Genomic DNA, 26,253 nt, shown 5'->3' on the forward strand with positions numbered 1-26,253 from the left:
TATTCTAACATTTCACCGAAATGATCAGGTTTCTTGTTGAAAGATGTCCAAAATCATTTTGTTCGTTTATAAATCTGGAACATTTTATAGCAGAAATGTAAATTACATTGTCTTTTTTATGAGTTTAACCAGAATGTACCTGTACAAATATTTTAATCAAGATTGGCATGTGTTTCATGACTTAAGTGCTTATATGGACTTATGTAATTATACTCAGACATACTAAATCTTCTACTATTTAAAAGTACTTCAATCCGATTGCAATTAATATCGTAGAAATGAAACGTAGATCTGTGACTTTAAGACATGTTATAAAAAAATACGGTTACATATTCTTTGTACTCAAGTTTATTCGAAACATAACGCGTCCTTCCACCTTGTTAAAATTATACTTCTTCCAACGCCATTAAAATTTCTTTTGCATTTTAAAACCATTCAAATAGTCTCAGGAAGTAAATAGATCCAAATGAGATCCAAACAGATTGTCTGTGTTCTATGAGCTGCACGTAAAGACTGAGTTTTCTACTTTTATATATACTGATATTTGTCATGTACGCACATTATTGTATGCACACCATTGTACGCACGCCACCTGTTTCTATTTGCTCTCTTCCTGGTGACACCTTCTGATAACGTTGGTACGTTTTCCTCATTTTAGTGCTGGAGGTCTTGTAACAGCGGTAGCACCGGTGGTTATAAGCGGAAATGGAGTGTGGGTTGGATGGCCAGGTATGCACATGGAGAACCCGAATGAACCGATCCCGGAGTCCGACCCTAACGATCGTACACCAACTGCTGGTCTTCTATCTCGCAAGGTAGGTGCTTTTTTTTTACAGATTTTCTTCCTACACAATTTTCATCGAGTGGACGAAATAATAAGTCACTCGAAAATTTGACATTTAAATGTAATATGTTTCGAAGTGAAATTTGATAGGGAATGTTCTTTAATACGATTCATTTTCATTGTTATTTCATTACTATTAACAATAAATCATGAACTTTTAATTTTCGAAAGGTTTAGTTAAAAATGTTTATTTAAAAATTTCGAAGTTTTAATTTAGTGTAACATTTAAATGTAATATGTTTCGAGGTGAATTTTGATAGAGAATGTTTTTTAATACGATTCATTTTCATCGTTATTTCATTATTATTAGCAATAAATCGTAAACTTTTAATTTTCGAAAGGTTTAGTTAAAAATGTTTACTTAAAAGTTTCGAAGTTTTAATTTAGTGTAACATTTAAATGTAATATGTTTCGAGGTGAAATTTGATAGAAAATGTTTTATACGATTCATTTTCATCGTTATTTCATTACTATTAGCAATAAATCGTAAACTTTTAATTTTCGAAAGGTTTAGTTAAAAATGTTTACTTAGAAGTTTCGAAATTAAATTGTATATTACGAGACTTTACGTTAGCAAACGTTTGAAACAAAAAATACCAAAAGACATAACATCGTCTATTTACGAATCTTCATTTTTGCAAGTTACGTCGATCTTTCACGTCCTCGATAATACACGATGATAACGTGCGCACGAAGATATTTTCGTCGAATGAAAACAATATTATGGAGAAACGTTGCTACTAATCGACAGTAATTGTTACGACGAACACCGTTGCACATTGTTGAATGAATATCTATAACAGATCGCTGCGAAAATGTCTTTTGTTATCTGTTGATTACATTGTTTACGAATTTCTGATGGAAAAATGAGGATAACATGCGTAGGAAATATCAAGGTCGAGCAATTTTACTTGAGATACTATTTACGTCATTGGGGAAATTTATAATAGCTCCGGCCTGAATTTTGATGTAAAAAGCTGTGGAATAGAAGGTTTTAATATCTAATGATATAAAGTTATTCGTTAGATGGAAAAATGGATAAAGTAAGATTTGTATGATTTCAGAAAGCACGTAGTTTTCAGCAAATATTTTCCTTTTGTATTATCTATATATCATGTTTTGATCACTTTCACTTTATTAAGAAAAAACAAGTGTAAAAATTCATCTTGTACGTTATCGCTTAGAGAACAAGTACGTAGTCCAATTTGTGTAAATTATAGTGTAGCACAATTATAGTTCATTCTCATCCTGTAGGATCTAAAAAGAGAAAGAAAATCAATCTGTTAGAAACCGTGGTTAGCTAAAAAATTAATTTTGTCTTTGTTATTATTTAATTACTATCTAATAAAAATAGCAAAATGAAATGAAAATTAGTAAAAGGTAATTCCACACTATGAATATCATCGATAGAAATTTTACTTGAATTTCTTATGGGTTTTATCGAGTGATTGAGACGTCAGTCTCGGAAAACTATGATGACTTCCGTTAAATGACTACTGCGCGAATTCATTATCGCGAATTCATTATCGCGAATTTATTACAATGCAAAACGAGGTTAAATCTATTTGAATAAGTATATCCGTCCAGTTGCTTGAATTTTACATTATACGTTCATTTTGCGAAGTTAGTAATCCTATTCTAACCGCGGAAACTCGATGCAGTTCGATACATTATTCGAATTGGCTGATACGTAAAGCTATGAACTAAAATAAAATATGATTCTTTTAAGGGAGCGCATGTTTTCTTCAATCTCTCCGCGTGTCGCACTCGTGCCAATCAATAATTATAGGAACTATCTCGCGTGTCGGTAGCGTGTAATTATGAGACGCAATATAATGCAATACAGTCGTAATCATAATATACGAACAAGTGATATAATCGAGATAATAGAACAATCCAGATTTTACATGAGAAATAAATTGAAAATATCTTTCTTTTTTTATGAACTCCTATAAATTCCTTGCAATTTGTCCCATGGGCATTCGACAGCGATTAAAAATAAAGAATAATATTTCCTCATACATATGAAGTCTTGTTTTTGTGATTCATGTGATTATATACTATCTGTTGTTATGTTTTGTTATGTCGACGTTTAATTTTCAAGTCGAAAATATAGAATGTAATAGGATCCTTTATTTTTTACGAATAAATTAAATTTACCGATAAATATCACTATTATTAATTTTATTGAATTTCAAAGGCGGGTTAATTTGCTACATGCCACTTATTTTTATATTTATCTTAGATATAATTTAATTAGTTTACGAATTCTTTGTTTTCGTAAATATTCTTTTATTATGCATTTCGTTTAGTTTATGGATATTTGCAAAGAATAGAAGTAATTAAAATTAATTTTTTTTTATATTTTTTTAAATTATATAATCGCTAAACTTCCTTCTAAAGGGTTCAGTGAAAAAGTCAAAGTTCGAAAAGATTCGAAGAGGATGGTTTGTGACTTTCTACGGGAAACTCATTTATTTCCTAGCCTAGCTAGGAAATACGTTAAATATAATTTATCGTTCCCCCTCGCCCACGTTTGAGATTTTATCACGATTGACACCGGCTAAAGTATTTTATAATTAAGCTCGCCTTAGCTCATAGGTATAATATGGATTCCGGTGCATCGGTCAATTCTAATATCGAATTCCGATTGTGGTGAAATTGTCACGAGACCATCTCTCCTCCGTGTTAACCTAGTTTTCCATTCGCTTTTATCCTTTTATATAAATCTTTTCTAGAGGATCGCATCTTCCGTAGGATTTTGCACTTCTTAGAAAACTGATAGAGATTTTCTGAAAATCTTTTGAAATCTTCGTGAAAAATGGTTAAAGGTGTTCGTAGAAAATATTATTGAATTTGAAGATATATTGTCAATAAAACGTTTTCGTATGTGTTAGGTTGTCCGAAAAGTTTCTTTCGTTTTATAAGGAAATGATAGACGCACAATGTTTTTTGTTTTATATTAGTTTACTGAATTATGCACGAACATAATAATAGAAATATAACGAAATGGATCATACCTAATTCAATGAAATAATATAAAACAGAAATTGTTGTTCATCTATTATCTCCTTATGAAACGAAAGAAACTTTTCGGACAACCTAATATTTATGGATTTTAAATAAAGGGATTCTACGGGTTTTATCGGAAGTCGCATATTACTGTAATCTTGTTTAAGTGCTTATTTAGGTTGCTAAATTACTTTGTTTAGAGATGATTAGTTAATACACGAGTATTATGAAAATACGTGCTTGTTATAAATATCGAGTAAATGTTGGACTGTAATTATTGCATTTCTCGGTAAAAATCCATTATCATTATATGCGTTATCAGGTAATAAAGTATTGGTCGATATTTATACGAATATGACTGTATTTAGCGTAGAATTAATAATTTTTCTTGGATGACTTATTGATCCTGTGTTAATCGCAAATGAACCGATAATTTTTTAAAATTTCTCTTATGGAATAGTTCCTGACTTCTGACTAAAACCTAATTTTAACAAATAAGTCTATACCGTTCTGAGGATTCATAGTTTGCATTGCAAATATCAAAACGAAACAAAAGTGTGCATATCTACTTATCGTTCGTTCTTGTAGTATGTATTTTTGTTCGTTTATCATTTCTAAAGGACATTAAAGCTAGATAGACTAAAATTAAATATAAGTATTGAAAATGTTCTTTTTTTCTACTAACTTGGAGAATTCTACATTTGTTAAAATACTAATTTCAAACAACTTTCTAGTTAACATTTTACTAAATAAATAAAATATATTTTGTTACAAATATTTGAATATTAAAAACGAAGAATAGTCTTATAACTGTTCTTGCATGTTGCGATTAAGTGGACAGTATAACATTTTCTTTTATAATTTTTTTTCTCGATTCATTTGCAATAGAAATACATGTAAACAATCTGACCCAGTTTTTAAACTTACATTCTGCACGAATGATTTATTCAGGGAAAGAAACGTTTTAAGGATACTTCGCAGAAATCAGTTTTATGTGGATATTGAAATTTCCCGTTAACATGACGAAGGCACATAACGAGCTACGATTCAAATATATTGTCACGATTTTATGTGACAACTATCTTCTTCCTCATTTAACACCCACGCAATATGTTTGCCTATACACGTTCTGATATCATAGTGTGCGCGTTGACCTTGGCATTGATAGTTTATTCTTCCTGCCACGTCTGATTTATTCTTCTTCGGTATTTGTAAGATCTGAATAAAATAAGATTTATCAAAAAAGTATTCCATCGATTTGTAGTTTTTAGTGGTAACTTCCGGAAGTTTCACTGATATCTTGAATTGCGCGTGTGAATAAAGAGGCTTCTCGTAAAATAAATGTTCTTCCCTATAATGAACTCGCGTTTATGTAACGTTTTCCGTTGGAATTATAATTCTGGAATATAATTTTAGATGTGATTAATCTGTAGAATCGTGCAATCTTCAATTTCAAACATTGTTATTATGACGCTAATGTTCATTATAATTTCATTCAAATTTATTCCAATTTAATTTCAAAATATTTTAAAATCGGCTATTCCAAATTTCCAATTTAGTTTAAACAGTGTACTTTAAATTTCCTTTAGACGAGAATTTTTTTATTAAAATTGAATATTCGATTCTTGAAATAGCAAATTAAATAATTCAACATAGTCTCCGTTTAAATACTTGGAATCATTCGATAATAGAATTAAAAGAAACACGAATATTTAAGGATTCGATTCCATTCGAACATTTTTAGTTGGTCTTAGCTTTATAGCTTATAATTTCTAACAAGTTTTATCATATCAGATCATTGCCAGACTAGTGAAATTACTCATCAAGAAAATGATTAGAATAATTTGTAGTTTACTCAAACGCTCCTTCTCTTCGTAATGACTGGTATTTTTCTCCTCATACGCATTTTCCTCAGTTTTTACTCATCAATTTGAACAAGCCTCGGCAGCCAGCGTCCAATATAAAAAATATTATCGTGAGAATAAATTTTGATTAGACTTGTTCACGATGACCACTGACACTATATACATAAATATTTTCTGTGCGTGACCATGCCTACTAATATGCGATGATGTTTGTTTGTCTGCCCTTTGTATCTGTCTAGAAACATTGTTTCAATTTTTATTACGAATGTAAAAATCATTCGAATTTTGAAAAGGGTCTTCGATTCCAACACCGCGTAATTAGTTTTTTAACAGATCGATGGAATTGTCCTTTTCTACCAGCTTTGACGTCTATCAACTATTTTCACGCAAATTTGTAATTTATTTTGTTACACACGTCGTTTTAGAACGTTTTAGGATCTAATTATAATATATACCCAATAAATATAATTGGGTGATAATATGATAGAATATTGATGAGAAACTACCATTTTTGAAATCAGTTTACTTTTCTATAACATAGAATTACGTAATTTACTACATAAATTATTGCATAACATAGAATTCAACGAATTATATTTATAGAATTATTATTACTTTCAGAAGAAGAAGTTCAAAATAGAGCACCATATTATTAGCATTAGAAATTTAATTCTTATTGGAAATTTTTCATCATTCTTTTGTTACTGCTCTTGAGAAAATTGACCGCAATTCTTGTTAACAACATTGCTAAATTGTACTTAATAAATGTCTGCAATTAAGCGATCGTGTTCTATTAATAAAACAGAAATAGGTAGCAGTTATGTCGGAGATGATACGTATTATGTCATAGCGAATTTAAAAATAGCGAAGTCATTGATAACTTGATAATTAATCACATTCATACTTCTTCCATTCTTTTATAAGGATGCCTTAACACGGACGGTAATATCTACTATTGCTCCTTATACTTACCTACGTTATTTGTTCTGAAGTTAATAAACTGACACGAATTATGTACTTTGGAACTGAACTATACTCAAGCAGAAGCAATTCGAATCAAAAAGAGCCATTTATTCGATTCGAATAAAATTCAATGAACCTTACTAATGTCACACGTTCAGCAACCACCGTCATTCTTACTAGGAAATGAGTTTGATCCGAGCTAAACACTGTTTCACTTGTACTGAGAAGGAAAATGATCGACCTAATTAGATTTCGATTCAATCCAATTGGCATTCGTTGGATGTTGAAAAGTGTTTAAAACATATAAATTTCTGTAACATGGACTTCGTTTAGTTAATCTTCTCACACTTTATGTACCTATAGATGCAAGAAGAATTACAAAAGCTTTAGAAAACCGATGATAAATCCAGTAAAAAATCAGTTCTTTAAAGGCTAAGACAGAAAGAATTTGACGAACTTAAAACAAGAATTATTCACTTGTCTTACGATTGTTTCTAGCCTTGGAATTAGCTATTTATGCATTTGATTATTCCAAACGTTGTATTTGAATTAGTGCTTAAATAATCTCTACCAAGATCTTAGTAAAATAGTATATGTGCTTTATTCCATCAGTACACAATTATGCATTATGCAAATTAGATAGAGTATATTGGCAAACAATATAAGCATGAAATATTTCTCCTTGCTTGTATCGAACTACGGGGAAAACACATTATCATATCTTTCACGTTTTGTATTATTCTGTTACAACTTTTTAACAAAATGTCTGTGAATTTCTTTATGTAATATTTCAGTCTTATAATATCTTACATATGAATAATTTACATACGAAGTGTATTTTATCGGAAAAATAATTTTAAGTATAAAATGCAAACGAAGTCTTGGATATTTTTAATTTTGAATTTAAAAACTAGAAAAACTTTGTGAAAAACTGGATACAAAAAAGAATATACTGCGTTTTTATCAAAAAAATTGTATTATTATCAGGTAAATTTTTACATTTTAAATTACTAACCTCGCGAATAAAATTCTTCTTTACTGCGATAGAAGAATTCTCTAAATATTTTCTTTGGTAACTATATTTAATATAACTATTTCTATTCAAAATTATCAGCTGAATTAATTGTACCTGTTGTTATTTCTGTATTTAGAGGTAGGATCATAATAGCTATTATTTTATTCTTTGGATAAATCTATCACACCGTTCTGAGCCGTAAAACCTCTATTGCACTTTCTTACGTGGACTAGGGATAAAAACAAAAGAACATCTTAAACCTATCGATTAAATCTATCGATTGTATCTAGAACTATCTTCTAGTTACTATTTATTGTAACTAGCGCATCTGTATATAGATGGCGAGCGCGAACTCACGTTGTCATCTTCAACAGTACCTAACAAATTTTCGTGTACTCTTTGTAACAATTTATATCTCTACAGTAATTTACGTCACGGGTTACCGTTTATATCAGACAGATCATTATGTCCAAGAATTATGCTCGTCATAATTGCAATCAACGCTTATGGTATCGATTCGGTATTCATAAACTACTCTACATCGACTAAATCAATGTAGTCCCTGTGATATCGAGTCGGCGAAATCCTTCAATCGTTTCAATTTTAAAACTTCACGTTTCGAATAACCATAGGAGTAAACATCGATGGAAAGAAAGATGGGAAAACGTCATCAATAACGAACCGGATATCAGATAGCATAATTTAGAACCGCGTCAGCTGTAACTGTGTCTTGGTTATACAGATTTACCTTTGAACTCTGAAACGAGCAAATAAAGGGAATTGTTCGGTATCGAGTTAATCAAATCGCGATCCACAGGGAACGAATTTGATCTGTTGCGGAACGAGCCAATTGTCCCTGGTTAACGGTGGCGTAGCTTGTGGCTACAAGGAAAAGATCTTCGTAAAAGGAGATCAGATATTCCTGGAAGATAATATAGAAGGGAAATAGATATGAAGTGACATACAAAAGTTACGTTATGCTTTGAGAAAGAGATACTGGAGCGCTAGTAGAATTTTTAAATGTATAACAGCGAAATAAAGAAATGGTAAATATCCGATATAAACGCGATATATATTTTTATTTGTATGTGACTTTTCATAAAATTATTTGTACGAAATTTTAAATCGAAAATAAAAAGCTTTTGGCCTAAAACTCTCTTAAGTCCAAAGAAATTGTGAAACAAATTTGATAATTTATGATACAATTACTAGATTGCGAATGTTGATGTGAATTTATATTTTTATAATCACGATCAAAGAAAGGGAATTTGAATAGAAATCTTTTTCACTTACTGTATATATTTAATTAATCGTTTTTATATCAGTATTGTGTCCCTTCTACTTATTATGAATGTTTTGTTAACTAATTATTTGCTAATTAATTGTACTAACTGAAGTAACTCTACCAAATTAAGTATGTAAATAATACTTAAATATTTATATGTTTATAGAATATATTTAACTTTTTTATATAAAAAAGAATATAAATATTTCACATATTTTATTTACATTACGAAAACTTTGTGCATTTTTGCACCTTTCAATTTTCAATAAATGCATGAATATCCACAATTTACCAATTACATAATAATACAAAACGCCATCATATACATGTTTATTTATTTATCGGTAAATATATATTCTCACTTATAACAATCCAAAGCAAGAGGCTTTCAAGGAATTTGCACGAAGCTTCCTGGCCTTTCATAAGAGCCTGTCTCTTTCTACTTTGAAAGTAGCCTGTGTACCGACTTGTAAGGCCGAGTTTCTATTCTCAACGTTGTATCATGTTCCTCTTCATTATTTTCTCGAGGAAATACGATGTCTCGTGTTGATATGAATACATCATTATATCCACGTCTTTAAGGGAAATGTTGAGAGAAAAATGAACGAACGAAGATCGTATAGTGGGGGTGGTGTTTACGTATCTGTGATAACAGTGTTGCGGGGGTTTTTCTGAAGCATAGATAGAATATCTTGTTTTTGTCCTAAATAACGTTTAGGAAGAATTATATATATATGTATACATACATATACATACATACATATGTATACATACATATACATACATATATATGTGTACATATATATATATATATATATGTATATGAGTTTCATGTATGACTCTTTTGTTTTATCAGAGTTGAGTTATGGAATAGTAGATATGCATTTAACCCTTTCATGTTCAATGTTGTACATACGCAACACCATAGTTTAACAGCTTATTAATTGAACACGATAAATGTATGTTCTCTCAGTAAAACTGATTTTGAATTATTTTAACGTTTTCTATCCCCCTTACAAAAAATTAATTTCTTAGTAATTTTGTTTTCATTTCTATTATTATGCTCCTGTTATTAATAACTGATAAAAAGAATTTTTCTACCATGTTGAAAGGGTTAATCGCGAAAAAGAGAAAAATGAACTATTCGTAAATTCACCGAATAAAACAGAAATTTTGTTGAAACGTTAGGATTTATGAATTTTGCATTAGTATGACGAAGTAGCTATTATATAATCGGTAGAGAATGCTTGATTCGTTTGGATGAGAAAATAGGTAAAATGTTTCCGAGACAAATTTTGATTGCACATTGAGATACGATGAATTGTAAAATCAATTCAAAAATTGCTTGCGTTGGGCATCAAGTTCTATAGAGCATCTGACTCCTAATTAAGCTAAGTTTTCAACTACGAACTGCAATTTTCGTGATTCCCTTTCTATTAAATTAATTCTTGTCACAAATCTCTTCTCCGTCTATTTGAACTTCATTTGCCAAAATTTTATTTATTATCTAATCAAATCAGTTACGTATTTAATTCGAAGAGTTTAAGTATAATTCTTATAATCTGTGCTGAATAAATGGCCCGGTTAACAGGTTAAATCGAATGATATTATCTTCTAATTCCAACAAATGAGCCCACAGTCTCTCCCACAGAATTCTTCACAGAGATCTTCAATTATCATCTCGTATCAGTTCTCCTCGATTACGTTTCCCCGAAATGTTTTTCAATCTCCGAAACATAGGCGGACCTTGAGTTGTTTTTAATCAGTCGTTGAACCAATCCTCGGCGACCTTATTCGGAAATCACGGGTGAAAAATCACCTCTGAGCTCCTTAAATGATTTTTACAAAGCGTCGATCAGCTCGTATACGAATGGATCTGAGGCAAGGATCTGGTGTCACGATAATCGTGTCGAGAGGTCGAATCATCAGAGGGGTTATCAGTGGCGTGACGCTCGCGAATCCGACGACGTTTATCAGCCGCGTTCAATTTCGCTACAGACTTCGATAACGCTTTTTCGATTTACACGTTCTTACGTCAAATTTTGTGACATGCACGCCCACGCGGCGTGTCTTTCGCTAATCACGTGTTTTACGCGATTTCGAAAATTTTCCCTCGACTCACAGTCGATAAGCGAATATGAGTCGATCAGATCATCGTCAGTCAGCTTGGCGAGACAGACGACATTCATTAACGTGACGCAACACAATTCTGTTACGTCTGATACGTTTGCGTGACCTCGTAATACTTAAACTGTTTTGAGGAAGATGCGGTCCTTCCTTTTTTTCGTCTGCTTCTGGGACCATGCGTAAATATCATGATCCAGCGTTGATTAATGTTTCGTATGACGTCTACGAAGTGTGAAATTTTAGTCGAACTTGGGAGAATGTTAGGAAATCTTTGTACATACATATCACACTAGAATTCATATCGTTGTGCTCGGAAAGATTTATTTGGAATTCTGTTTTCGCGTTTGTTTGGTTTGGATTGATTCTATTCGTTGAAATTTGAGAGTAAATTTTGTTCTTGTCGAGTATCGAAGGTTCTTGAGACTTTTTCTATTTCAGTACTAAAATATTGGAGTATTGAAGAATCTTTATTTAATTATATGGTTTAACTTTTCTAACTATTTCTTTTAAACTATTAATCTTCATTTGACTGTATCGTTTCATTAAAAATATTATCGAACGTTTTATAGCACATATATTTTATCGTGCTAGAACAATAAATTCATATAAACTATGTAGGATGTTTAAGAAATGTTTATCTTGTTTTATGACATAAAATTTTGCGCACTTATTACATGAAAAATAATAAGAAAAATATGTGCAAACAGATATCACAGTTTAATCTTTCAGAATAGTCAACAGATATTTTGAACAGAAAAAGATGTACAATGTGTATGTGTCTTCTGTACTTTTCCATTTTTAATCTACTATTAAAGCGTTAGAAACTTTTATGAATTGTTAAGACTGTAAATGGAGCTTGGAGATAAATCTTTTTTTAAACTAACGGATGAAGTTATGAAAAAGAATCAATAGTTGTAGATTACAATAAGGGCAATTTTATTTAATACCTAAATCTCTGGATTAACTATAGGTAATCTCGTGAATCGCTATATTCACCTTTGTTTATTTTGAAAGCATAGATATGTAACGTTGTAGGTTTTACAAGACAAGCACGTGTCGTTTATTTATTTATTTTGTATTATTTATATTATGATATGTAAATGAAATTATACATATTGTATGCTTCCGCTTGCATCACGAGATTGATTGCGTTTTCATTTGAAATCATTATAAAACACTATAAAACATTATAAAAATTTCTATGCAAAATACAACGAAAATGTCGTGTATTTATACGTATATTTACATTAAACTATAGTGAGTTCCTCGTGATGCAATATACAAAAGATGTATAGCTAGAAGAATTTAAAGATACTTGAAAAACGTATTTTTATGCGATAAAATCATCATGATGTCGTTACGAAAAGACAAACTCATGCTCGCCAAGACAAATAGCGCGCTTCACGCTAAACCAAGCAGCTGTTTGCATGTACATTATTGCATATACATTATATACATTGTAATCTTGATGCTTGACATTAAATGAACGACTGCCAAGAAATCGTAGATATTTTTGCAATCATTGACGTCTATACTTCTTATTGTTGCATTGTTAAATATAGTGAATGATACAGGGAAAACTACTTAAATGACTATTTTTATCATGATGATGCTTCCTTGTAATATATTCTTTATAATATATCTAACATAAGAGCTACCTGTGTATTTATGTATGTATATCCTTTTAATTTTATTTTATTCACTATTCGTATACTATTTATTACTGTATCAGTATATTATTGCATCGATAATAAGATACTATCTGTATCAGTTATTGATTTCTAGTTTTCAAATCAGAACAACACATTATGATCATAACACATATGTTAAAAATATGTCAGACGTTTAAAGAAGGCACTCATCATAATATTTACTAACAATAAGTTCTCTATTTAGAATCTTCTATTTTATTTTAAAGCAGCTATAGTGACTTGTTAATTTTAATATTATTAATTCGGTAAATTTAAAAATTCAACGAATTCGATGATAATGGTTTATTCGTGGTAGCAGTAACCATTATGATTTCATATCAATACTTTACATTAATGTATTAACCATTTAGAATATATTTGAAAATTACGCAATAATGACCTAGTTACGTTATACAATAAAAGATATTTCCACAAGTTCCTATTTCGTTTTATTACTTTAGCTTGTTATTTTAGTAATATCGTGGAATAATAATTCTTAATACTAATACGAAAAAAGCTCCAGCAAGTTTACAGTATCTCGTCAATATTATTTTTCTTTTTTCTTCAATACATTCCATTCACCATTAATGAATATCAAAGGGAAACAAAGGAGCGGCGTGATACGAGAACGTTATAATGCAATCGTTGCATCGATAAGTTCTTTTGAACTTTGTAGGCCAGGGACCAATTTATCGTGGCTTATATAATTTTTGTCGTTTTTCACATTATGTCCAAGCCAAATAATAGAGACGATGAAAGCACCACACAAAGAAACAGTTAATACTACTAGTTAGTTTCATTTTCTTGATTCATTTGGACTTTCATTTGCGTCAATCGATAGCATTTAGATGTTAATGAGGTTTTTATATGCTGGTTAGGTAATGTCAGCAACTGAGAAATAAATTTAAAATAACGAGGGAAGATTTCTGTTTCTGTTTTGGAATTGATATCATTTTTCCGTAGAATAATTTTATTTTAGAATGATTAGAACAGAGTATGCTTGGAATTCTCTATTATACATTATCTTTATAAATATATTTAAAAAATAATGGTAATTAAGGCATCAATTAGATTCTTCCTCTGATGGTTGTGTCTAGACCTGCTGAGAACATTAATAATTATCTCATTAGCGATTGTTTGACCGCTTGCGTCAATCGTTAACCAGAGAGTGGACGTGTTTTCACAATATTCAGAAAATAAAGGAGGCCGCGCTACGGGCAAAACAAAAGAACGTCGAGGAGGATAACGAGCAATTAACAAAAGATGTTCTGGGATTTCGTCACGTATTGCCAACTAAGCGTTATCGTGTTATCGACTTCTACGGCGGACTTTATGCACTTCCGATTGCTATTTACGCGAGTCTCGTTTCTACACTTTCTCGCGATTTCGTTGGAAAACACCGAAAGTTTCTTAGAGTTTCGTACAAATCGTTGTTTGTTCGAATCGACCTACATCACTGAAGAAGAGCTTGAACTTGCTTCGTTTAATGAGTTACACGAAATTATTCACTTCAAACGAAAACTTGCGATTTTATTTGTGATATTTGGCATAGAATTGAAAGGGAATGGTTTTTGGTAATAGAACTCTTTTCCTGAGAATATTTTAGGAATTTTAAGAAATTTTTAAATGTTTGAAAAAATTAAAAGTGGGTAGTATCTTTAGGTAGATACTTACTTTTAAAGCAGATAAATGAAAAAATTCTGGGAAGATATCACTTCGTCGTAACTAGAGCAGACTCGAAACTTCGTCAAGTAGTACGAGTCAACTAAATCTCCTTCATCATCATAAAACTCAGCTATCTCTCCGTTCGTTGGAACATTGTTTCGTTTTATATGTTGCTGGAATTTATGACGAAATTTTATGATCTATTTTTCGTGATAGCCAAAGAAATTTCTCATTGCTAATTGAAATCGATACTTATATGGTAGACTCGTTTGGAGTTATATAGACACTGCAAATGGCCCCAAGTAAAATCTCTAGCTCTTATTCGAGTTTCTTGGATGCACTGAATGTCAGGGATGTAGGAAATATTGGCTCAATTCATTAATATCTTTTACCAAACTTGGCACATTTAAGAATTGAAGAAATTGGAGACGCTTAGCGAGCTTGTCAAATCCTGTTGTACTTCTACCAACGAAAATAGTTACATAATAAGATTGTGTAATCTAAAATAGACTTTCTCTGAAATTGGAGTTTTCTGGTATACTATACTGGGTACATGCTTAAAATTGTAGACACTCAGGCGTTCTACAATTTTTAAATGATATGTTTATCTCTTGTTCTTTCTCAGGTACACAGTTTGTTTTTTATTGTCAGATTAATCTCGATATAATCTCGTGTTACGAAGCGACAATGTCTGAATCTTTGATCGTTGCTTTTGATAAAGAAAATTGTATACCACGGCTTAAGAATTTGCGTCTATTGTTACATGCTTCCTGCAATGGCGACGATCAATCTGCAAACGCGTATGACGATCGACAGAACGTGTAACGTCATTGATTTAACATTTGTCGAGTTATTTGCTGCATTCGATCGACGCTGTGACTATTTGTGGCAATCAAGTGTAGGGTTGCTTTCACACCATTAAGCAGTGTCATCAAACTTACTTATAATTCCTAATGTGAAATTGATCGTAAGGAACTTTAAAAGAAGATCAAAAATATAAAACTAGGTACGATGGACGTAATGGAATTTCGAAAGGACGATAACGAATCTATAAAATTAGAATATACGAAACAAAATTAGAAATTAAATCGATTATTATATTGACAAACTTCAATATTTAATAGGACCATCTTTGACATTTACTGTACGGTTAAAATGGCTATTCATGTACTATACTAATTTTTTTATCAAATATATGTTTGCAGCAAATATCTTATAATTTCTATCTAAATATTTAGATTGTTTTCAAATTTGACCGATATAATGTGACGACAGCTGGGTCTCGTTACAGTGCTAATGAAATTTGAAAACGTCTTATGTAACACACACAATATATATATATATTTATTTATTTATTATTATTTTTTATTTATTCATTATAGACATATATTATATATATATATAAAATTGTCTATAGTAAGTGTTCAAATATTTTTCCGAGCCATTGTATTTTATATACATTTGATATATTTGACTATGTACATTTTTAATATTCTCGAATGAAAGAAACAGGAGATAGCTTTTCCTTAATCACTTTGCATCTCGTGGAGTCTCTTTCCGAGAACAAAACATTGTGCTAAAGAAGAAAATAGGTAGCTTAACGATCCATTGTTATGTTAAAAAAGAGGTCCGTTGATCTCACTGTTTTCTACTGTAAAAATTTAAAAATACAAATGAATACATGTTTCTGTTTGTAATAATACTGTCTTTTTCAAGCAACGGTTTCTATAGCGTTTATGTATCTCAAAGCGAGTTTCTTTCATCATAAAAGTCGTCGCCAGTCACCTTTTCTCTTATGGTTTTGTTATATCTTTCACGTACATTTGATACGTTATTGAAATGTCAGAAAATAGAATGAAGAAGTTGAATAATTAATTCAGTCTAATGGCAGGATGTTACTTAGCTGAATTAAAATTTCCACTTGATTCTATGAAAATTGAAATACTCCTTCACATTAAAAATAATATAGAAAATTAATGTTAACTGGTTATCTTTAAAATATAGAATCTACACATATCGATATCCTGTTGTGCTTCGTCCTTTTCAATTTTAGTATACGCAGATAAAAATATATTTTTCTATATCAGGATTGTATCCTTAAAAAATAAATACGCTGGTAATTGCAGTAACTTGAAAAATCGCACTTTTGAAACTAATTTATCCACTAAAAACAGGTGAAAACACAAAGATAAGGTAAAAGAAGAACAAAAGGGGGAGAGAAATTCCCTTAAGAATACAGAGAATGCATAAAAATAAAAATTCGAAAGTTAAATAGATAGAGAAAAAGAAATGAAATTAGCAAATATCGTTGCGTTCTATGTGACCATGTCATTTTACGTACATTCTCTCTATAAATTAAAAGGCATAAAAATAAAGATCCAGAAGTTAAATAAAAATAAAAAGAGATACAAGACTAACAAATATTACTTTCTACGCGATTCGTATTATTCTCTGCTTTTCTAACAATAATGTGCGCAGTTGTTAAGAAAAGAAAAACTACGAAGTTACTTCTTTAGTTATAGAACTTTGTATAGACAAAGAATCGCCTTGGGATACCTCAGCGTACACTAATTAATATCTATGTACATGTTATATTCTACATGCCGGATTAAAGAGATCGTAATATTTGTCCTCCAGGTTATGGCAGTACACTTCGACCCGGTCATCTTCGATGCGTACTACAATGGATGTTGCAATGGAACCTTTTGGCCATTGTTCCACTCTATGCCTGATCGAGCGACCTTCATCGCGGAACATTGGCGAGCGTACTCCGCGGTCAACGAGGAATTCGCTGTTAAAACGGTGAGTATAATCGCCGTCGAATGGAATATCGATTGAAATTACAATAGGACGTCAGCTATTTGAAATAGCAAGAGAGTAGTAATTCAATTCGACGAGTGGATATATGTATATGATATTATGTCAGGCAGCGATTATGTGGATAAAATTGTCAGATAAAGAAAAATGTATATAAGATATGAAAGACAGGAAGTACACTGTTATCTATATACTCTTATGCTCTTGTGTACTCTACAAATAAGTGTTACGTTGAAATTGTTAAAAACGGTATCAAGGTAACAAATATTTGCTGCGACTTAAACAGAGTGATATGTACTTTTACGTGCGAGATATTATGTTGTCATAATAGTAATGAGAACTGAAAAATTTCGCATACGTGGAATATTTTGTTACTTAGTAAGTTATTGGTAATAGAATTGTGTCGAATTTCTCAAGATGACGGATATCGGAGAAAAAGAATTATTGTTTTCAAAGTATCGAAAATATGCCTTTAGTAAAAATTAACGTTGAGTTTTATTAAGATAAAGACGAGATTATAGACATTATACTATTTCTAGTACTAAATATCCAGTTTTTGTATGGACCTAGGTCAGTGCATTGGAACAAATTTACAAGGAGCAGAAGAATCAACCGAATGGCACGCCTTTGGTCTGGGTGCACGATTATCACCTAATGTTAGCAGCAAATTGGATTCGACAACGAGCCGACGAGAAACGTCTGAGATGTAAATTAGGCTTCTTCCTCCACATCCCTTTCCCACCATGGGATATCTTCAGATTGTTCCCATGGGCTGATGAAATCCTTCAAGGAATGCTTGGTGAGCTTTCACTGATTCTTATATCGCTAGAAATTTTTAAGTTCCCAATTAAGATTTGCAAATTTCATCCAGAAGTAATATTTAACGTGAATTGGAAGTGCTAAGTTCTATTTCTTAAAAACCAAATACTAATATATAAATTTCACGAATTTTAATTAGATTATGCATTGTAATAAAGCATTTGCCAAAATCTTGAAAGCTAACTGTTACAAATCAAAGAATGTAAATTTATTTGTATCTGTTTTAGGTTGTGACATGGTTGGTTTTCACATTCAGGACTATTGTTTGAACTTCGTCGACTGCTGCCAGAGAAGTCTTGGGTGCAGGGTTGATCGTAAGAATTTGTTAGTGGAGCACGGTGGAAGAACTGTTCGTGTGAGGCCACTTCCCATTGGCATTCCATTCGATAGATTCGTCTCACTAGCCGAGAGTGCTAACAAGGTCATGTTGACCAATCAGAAAATCGTACTGGGCGTTGATCGTCTCGATTATACCAAGGGTCTGGTCAACAGATTGAAGGCTTTTGAGCTGTTGCTAGAAAAACATCCAGAACATCGTGAACAGGTAACGATATTATTATAATTTATGTTAAAGCGATAATAAAATTTGCAAATCATACAAGATTCGCATTTCCTTTATACATTTTAATATCTGATAATTTACAGAGGTACGTATACAAGGTCAAAGTACTTACACATGAAATAAAATAAAACGGAAAGATTAATGTCTAAATGTTTCATTTATTTAAGTATAGCTGCTTTGGATTATTCCAATGTTTCATAATAAATATTCAAGGCGTATTATTTATTCATTTTGTAATTATTGAAATATGTTTTAATTGAAGTAGAGTGTATTGCAAAATGCCAATAAAACTCAGCTAGATCTAGTTACCACAGAGGTCGCACGGTTAATCTGTTATGACCTATCCGTCTTTTAGAAAAATTGTGACGAAGAAACTTACATAAGAATTTATTGGTCACAAACAGTGACCAATGATAGGATAAAATACTATAAATCAAATAATTCTAGATTTAGTTTAAAATATAGCTATTAAATTGTCTTATTCAATGAATCAGATACTAAAAGAAAATTAAAAAAAAATATATATATATATGAGATTCCTATCAAATTACTCGACGAAATGATATATCTGTTTAGGTTACTATGCTTCAAATTGCTGTACCATCGCGAACTGATGTGCGTGAATATCAGGATTTGAAACTTGAGATGGATCAACTTATCGGTCGCATAAACGGTCGATTTACGACACCGAATTGGTCTCCTATTCGTTACATTTATGGCTGCGTGAGTCAGGACGAATTGGCAGCATTTTATAGGGATGCTGCGGTTGCTCTGGTTACACCACTTAGAGATGGTATGAATTTAGTCGCCAAGGAATTCGTCGCCTGTCAAATTAACACACCACCTGGTGTGTTGATCGTTTCTCCATTCGCTGGAGCTGGGGAGATGATGCACGAAGCCTTGATCTGTAATCCTTATGAATTAGACGAAGCTGCTGAAGTTATCCATAGGTACGATTAATATGTTTATACAAATTGAATTTTGAGTATCATTTAAATATTTACTATTGTAACTCTGATCGTCTTTTTTTTTTAAGTATGTATATTCTAACAAATCTATTTAATATTTCTATAATAAATCTATTTTTGTATATTCCTGTTAACATTAAAGCTTTAATATTGTATTATTATGTTATTACATCAAATCAACTAATTGTTACTTTTTTAAATTAATTAACCATTTAAGCAAAAATATTACCGCTTTCAATGACGAAGTATTTAATTCTTGTCCAAGAAACGTTCAAACAAAAAGAACAGAACAGTTTCAAACGTATAAGTAAGGTTTGTGAGTTTGACTTTAAACTTCTTAATTAATTTTTCTGTACATTCTAGAGCGCTTACCATGCCAGAAGATGAACGCACATTAAGAATGAATCACTTAAGACGCCGTGAAAGGATCAACGATGTCAATTATTGGATGAAGTCCTTCCTGCAAGTAATGGGATCACTGGAGGAACATGATTCTGTAGGTGCAACCACGATGCAACCGGTGACCATGGATGATTTCGATGATTACTTGAGCAAGTAGGTATTGTTAGAGATCAACGACATGCATGACTGGGCCCGACCAGAGCATGTGCTTATACGAGAATCAATCAACCAATGTACGATTAAAATCTAGTTATTTTAAGGTGTTAAAATTAACACTATGTATGTAAATTTCCTATCGAATTAATTGTTGATAACATTGAGAATACTAAATGAATTAATCGTACTTTAATGTATGTGTTGTGGGCAAACTATTACAAAACAAACTTACTGATGGCTACTCACAAAATTAGGTAGATTCGTAGTTACCTATTAAAACATAATTTGTCATGAAATAAGAATAAATAGGGGGTAGAAAACTAAAACCAAAATTTAAAAAGGTTGCTGCACTTTAATGACAAATATCGTAATTTAACTCACTCTAAATACACAATATTCTACTAAAAATCTTCTACACAAAAACTGTATATATCAAACAAGTCAAAGTATATAGGTAGAGTTTGCTTATCTCATGTACGAGTGCAGATTGCTGATGAGCATGCTTGTATAAACCACAAGTTTGGTATATTAACAGAACGGTCCCAATGGAATGCATCTTTCAACAAAAACCGATTAAAAATCCGGTTGATCGAATCGTTTATTAAATTGAGCATGAGTTTGGGTACATCGCAGCGTAGGGAACGCTGACCACCAGGTGCTTTGATATTACCAGTGATATATTAAAAATACATATGCAACCTTCCAACTATTCAAAATCAAGAGTATTTGCAACAATTTCCCTAATTAACTGTATCCATTTGTATTAATGTTCTTGAAAAATCTATCCTATTATAAAATTAATTAAGTTATCGTGATGTATTTAATGCATTGTGAACGAAGTATGAAAATGTTCTTGAATAAAATTCCAAGTCTACGGATTATGTGTGTCTATGTTTGACACTGTTTGAAGAGGTTTATGCTCAATCAGAGAATGCTTTTGGAACACGGCGGGCCCGCGCGTGCGAATGAGACCTGACTCATGATGAAAGCCGGGTAACGTTCCAGTGATAACACATGTCCCCTAGGTATATCGGCGATAATCATAAATTGGCCCTTTTGCTGGACTACGATGGTACTTTAGCTCCTATTGCGACTCATCCGGATCTTGCCATTTTACCTTTGGAAACGAAGAACGTTCTCCAAAGGCTATCGAACATGTCCGATGTATACATAGCAATTATATCAGGCAGAAACGTGAACAACGTGAAGTCAATGGTTGGTATAGAAGGTATTACGTACGCCGGAAATCACGGATTGGAAATTTTGCATCCAGACGGTAGCAAGTTTGTTCATCCGATGCCCGCTGAGTTGGAAGATAAGGTGGCAAATTTGATGCAAACGTTGCAAGACCAAGTGAGTATGATTTTTATTATTTTTTCCAAAGCGATAGTATTTTGAGATATTTGTTATCCGTCTTGCAATTAAAATTGTTGGAGCATTTTAATATTTTGTGGTGTTATAATATTGTTTTTAAGCGAGGAATTAATTATAATGAGAAATGTAAAAGGAAAGTTATATTAGAATATAATAATTATAATCGAAGAGTTTACGACAATAAAGGGGTAATTCCCCATACTTAGATTGTCTTTATTGAAAGAAGAAGAAAGAAGATGATTCTATATTCAAAAATGTATTATTACGAATATCTTGTTGGCTATGCATTTATAGCACATTTCAAGATGTAACTTGATTTTGATTGACTTTGAGTTAATTTTTCTTGATTTATTCAAATTAGTCAAAGATAGAGCTGCCTTCTTAGCATTCTTATAGCATCTCCTTCAATTAAGTATTTTTTTCAATAACATTTCTGTATTATAGTAACAAAAGCAAAGTAGAAAAAATATTATATGATGTAACATCTTCAACAATTGTAATTGCAATTGATTGCAACTAATTACTTATGACTTTAAACGACTAATTTGATGTATCGAATGTAGCTTTGCAAGGATGGAGCCTGGGTAGAAAATAAAGGAGCATTACTGACGTTCCATTATCGTGAAACGCCAATGGAAGGACGTCCTCAAATGGTTGATCAAGCAAAGAAGATCATTGAGCACGCAGGTTTCAAAGCCTGTTCAGCGCACTGTGCCATTGAAGCAAGACCACCGGTTGAATGGAACAAGGGTCGTGCTTCCATTTACATCCTACGTACGGCATTCGGTTTAGATTGGAGTGAACGTATCAGGATTATTTATGCCGGTGATGATGTTACAGATGAAGATGCAATGAAGGTATGAATTCCGCAATAATCGAATCTACAGTAAAGGAAGAATGGACATAGATGACATCTATTCTATCATAGATCTATTCTATTATGAATAATCTAAATATACTATATCTAATACTTTAACACGTTCATCGTTGAGTTGAAGTCACGTGGCCTTCCATTGTGACGGAAATTGTTTTTAAGCAATCGTCAACATTTGCTACGCCATTCGAAAACCGTTGCGCGTGACACTAACGTGGTGCCATTTCCATTTGAAAGTAACCACACCATGATAATGTAACGTCATCAACAATCAACGTGTTAATAAAAGATTTCAGATTACCAAAGAAAGATAATACTAGATATCATAATTATATATAGTTATACAGCCAATAATTAGATCTCCTTAAACATTACATATAGTTATATAGTTAATATTAGATTTCCTGAAACTTATTAACTATATTAACTGTATAGAATTTATATTACATTTTCTGAAACTTTTACCCATCCATTAAGTGATTTTGATCTATTGTCATATCTTACATAATCTATATAATTATGTATTCTCTCCAGGCGCTAAAAGGTATGGCAGCTACCTTTCGCGTAGCGTCGTCGCATATAATCCGTACGTCGGCAGAAAGGCGTTTGCCGAGTACGGATTCCGTGTTGACCATGTTGAAGTGGGTAGAGAGACACTTGAGCAGACGCAAGCCTCGCAACAGCACCGAGATTCCTTCTAGATACCGACGTAGCAGCGCTGGAATTACCATGGAAATGTCGTATATGCCGACGAATACAGCGTTAGAATCCTAGGTGACGCCCTAATAATCTTCGTTATCACATCGACTGTGTCCTCGACAAGAAATACATACTTTGTATGTCACAGGCTTAATATGATGTACTCGTAGAGTAAGATCAAATAAAAGCGAGAGGGAAGAATAAGAACGAAGGAAAAAAGGGAATCTCTAGGTGGATAAAATAAAATAAAATAAAAAATTAAAATGAAAAAAAAAATCATCGCGTAAGTTGTATCGGTCTGCGAGAATATGGTGGAAAGCATCATTGTCATGTATCAAACAAGTCGAGCGTCACACGAATAATTTTTCCCTTGGATAAATTGTATTCGAGATCTTCTATTTAACATATTCGATTGTATCGAGTTAACATAATAGAACTTATCGTACTTACGCATGTATACAAGCTAAAAAATGGAAGAACTGATCTTTTTTGATGTGGAACCAACAAATCATTCTATATCGACTGTTTTCGACGTTTAATCGATGTATCTCTCCGGTGACCAGTTAAATGGTTTTATCCCGACAAAACATAACAAATCACGTTATAAAAAAAGAATTTAAAAAAGATGAATGTTAAATGTGCAGTTGCTAAATCTTCGTTTCAAGCGTGAAGATGGCTTCTTCTTTTCTTATTTAATGTTCAACATAACAATTATTACGCTGTGCGATATAATCAGCCTGAATGTAGATTCGATAAAGTGTGTTTTACCGAAAGTCGTATAATAGGTACTTAGCTATGCATAGTTTCTAAGTTCACGTCGCTCAAAAAGCATCACAGGAAATATTCGATATATATTTTAATATTATCGTAATAACTTAACGAAAATTGATTTTATTAAATATTTGTATATTTGCTACCAATTTCTGAGACACGAGACAGATGATTGTAACGGAGAAATGGTTCCACGTTTGTTAGCATATTAGGAGATAAGAGAGGGAGACAAAAATTGTATTCGAATACGTAGCCTGCTCAAAATATCATAATTGACTAATATAACAGGTTTCAGTTTTCCATTTGTAGATTTTAAATCGATTTGTTGGATGTTGTTGTTTTTTAAATCAGGTCGATATGGCCGATTTAGCTATATGTATATTTGGCATGTATTTTGTATACCATTGAAATTATGCGAAACGCATTCATTTTGTTAAGATTATAAAGAATTCTCTTTGAAATAGAATCATGAAACATTTATCCTTTTTTTTTTTTTTATAAAAGCTATCTTTCTTTTCTTCTTTGATGCAAATATGTACTTTTTCAAAATGAGAATATCAATAACGTTTACAAGCTGTTAAATTAAATGCAATCGATATAGGTAAGACGACTCGAGAATGAATGAACATAGGCGAAAATACGCTTTTAGTATGCATATCGCTTGTAAAAAAGGAATTCCTAAGTTTAACGGTTAATCGACTAATAATATGATTTTATCTTTCCTTCTTTTCTTTTATAAATCAAACGATGAAACAGTGCCAATTTAAGTCCACATACAAGAGAAAGGGTTATACACAATAAACAATAATAAACTACATAAAGTACGACAACTTAGCGATAAGGGGTTTGCGAAATGTACATACTTTGTACGTACTCATACATGTTAGACGCATATTAATATACAACACAGCATGTATATACACATCATGTACCAACACATACAAACGTATACTGTCAAACAAACTATTGGGAGAAACGAAACACTTAAAGACAAATGAATCAAAGTAAACACGGACAACTTTTACACGTTTTTAAATAGAATAAGTCACTTCAGAATTTTTAATTCCACGCGTTTATCTGTTTTCTACGTGAAACTAAGGAAAGAAAATTGAACTCGACTGAACGGAATGAGAACGGTATGAGAAAGAGATAAAAAAAAAATCGAAAAATCGTTCTTTAATATTAGTGGAATGTTTTCAAAACTGATCGATCCTTTCTAGATGTTCAGTAAAGGTGTTACAATAATGAGAAAGAAAACATTTAGCACTTAATTAATTCAATGCGTTTTGCATGAGACATCGATGGGTCCTGAAATGAAAGATTTTTTTTATAAAGAGTATCATAAAAATTACTATGCATATAAAGTAATTATTATACAGTGGGGACTGATCAAACGAAAGTTTATGCAGAACCTTGTTTTCGATAATAGGCCTTGTTTAAATCGAAGCCAGACACAAGAGAAGAAAAGTGCTGAAAGAATATGAAATGGAATTTTTGAAACAGAGATTCAATAGTGAATTTTTCTACAAAATATTAGCTCGTCTCCTTTTATCAGGAACTGATGTATATAACAAAGATCTACCTTACTTTTTTCATCCATGGATGAATAACAGATTTACTAACACAGATTTATAAGTAGTTAGACTTTGTTAAACGTATTACATTTTCCATCTACAAACTCCATCTATACAAAAGAGTGAACGAGAGTTTTTGCACGTGTCATAATTATATTTCATTCGAAGGAGAACAAATCGCTGCTTGACACTAACAGCGACACAACTCAAGAAGTTTCAGATTTGCTTTTATCGAATAAATGGTCTGCATTACGTTTCTAGTATTATCATAAACAACGGTAGATTTGTAATTCTATAATTCAGTTTTGTGTCAGAGGACAAAATCGTTGCTTATGTACGTTGCTATTAACCTAACCCTTAGTTTTACGACACTGGCCTATCTTCAGTTGTTTCATGACGCTACAAGTGGAAGGTTGTACCGCTTTCGTGAATACTGGCGTATCTTGCGTTAAGTCAGCTTTACAATGTCATTGAAATGATTTGAAAATATACTTTAAAATGTACAATTTTAGAGTTACGTCACTATCGATGCCAAGCAGCGAAATGATCATGGTGTTGAAACGTTTTGAAGAGATTGTAGATGAAGTTCTAAATTCCTGTACCTTCACTTGTTTACATTCATATATCGTCATTGGATTTCCTTCGAATTTCATTGTTGAAACGATAGGTAGTCTGGGTGGAAGAGATATGGTGAGATCGTAAAATTCATCATGCCTGAAAGTATACTTTTAGTATACTTAATATACTTACTAGTATAGTAAAGTATAATT

At 31.8% G+C, this 26,253-nt stretch overlaps 1 protein-coding gene across 2 annotated transcripts in view; it reads left to right on the plus strand.

The window, feature by feature from the left end:
* Positions 1–24,387, plus strand: part of Tps1 (Trehalose-6-phosphate synthase 1) — a 38,399-nt gene extending 14,012 nt beyond the window's left edge. For both annotated transcript variants that reach the window (XM_072002881.1, XM_072002874.1), the window contains exons 3-11: positions 659–815; positions 17,105–17,269; positions 17,855–18,083; positions 18,331–18,647; positions 19,242–19,615; positions 19,997–20,188; positions 21,217–21,544; positions 22,129–22,422; positions 22,974–24,387. In XM_072002881.1, the coding sequence (XP_071858982.1) occupies positions 659–815; positions 17,105–17,269; positions 17,855–18,083; positions 18,331–18,647; positions 19,242–19,615; positions 19,997–20,188; positions 21,217–21,544; positions 22,129–22,422; positions 22,974–23,213 (2,296 nt within the window). In that variant the 3' untranslated portion in view covers positions 23,214–24,387. The remainder of the gene's footprint in view (positions 1–658; positions 816–17,104; positions 17,270–17,854; positions 18,084–18,330; positions 18,648–19,241; positions 19,616–19,996; positions 20,189–21,216; positions 21,545–22,128; positions 22,423–22,973) is intronic.
* The last annotated feature ends 1,866 nt before the right edge of the window (positions 24,388–26,253 follow it).

Source organism: Bombus fervidus, chromosome 1 (assembly GCF_041682495.2).
Source record: "Bombus fervidus isolate BK054 chromosome 1, iyBomFerv1, whole genome shotgun sequence".
Lineage (NCBI taxonomy): Eukaryota > Metazoa > Arthropoda > Insecta > Hymenoptera > Apidae > Bombus > Bombus fervidus.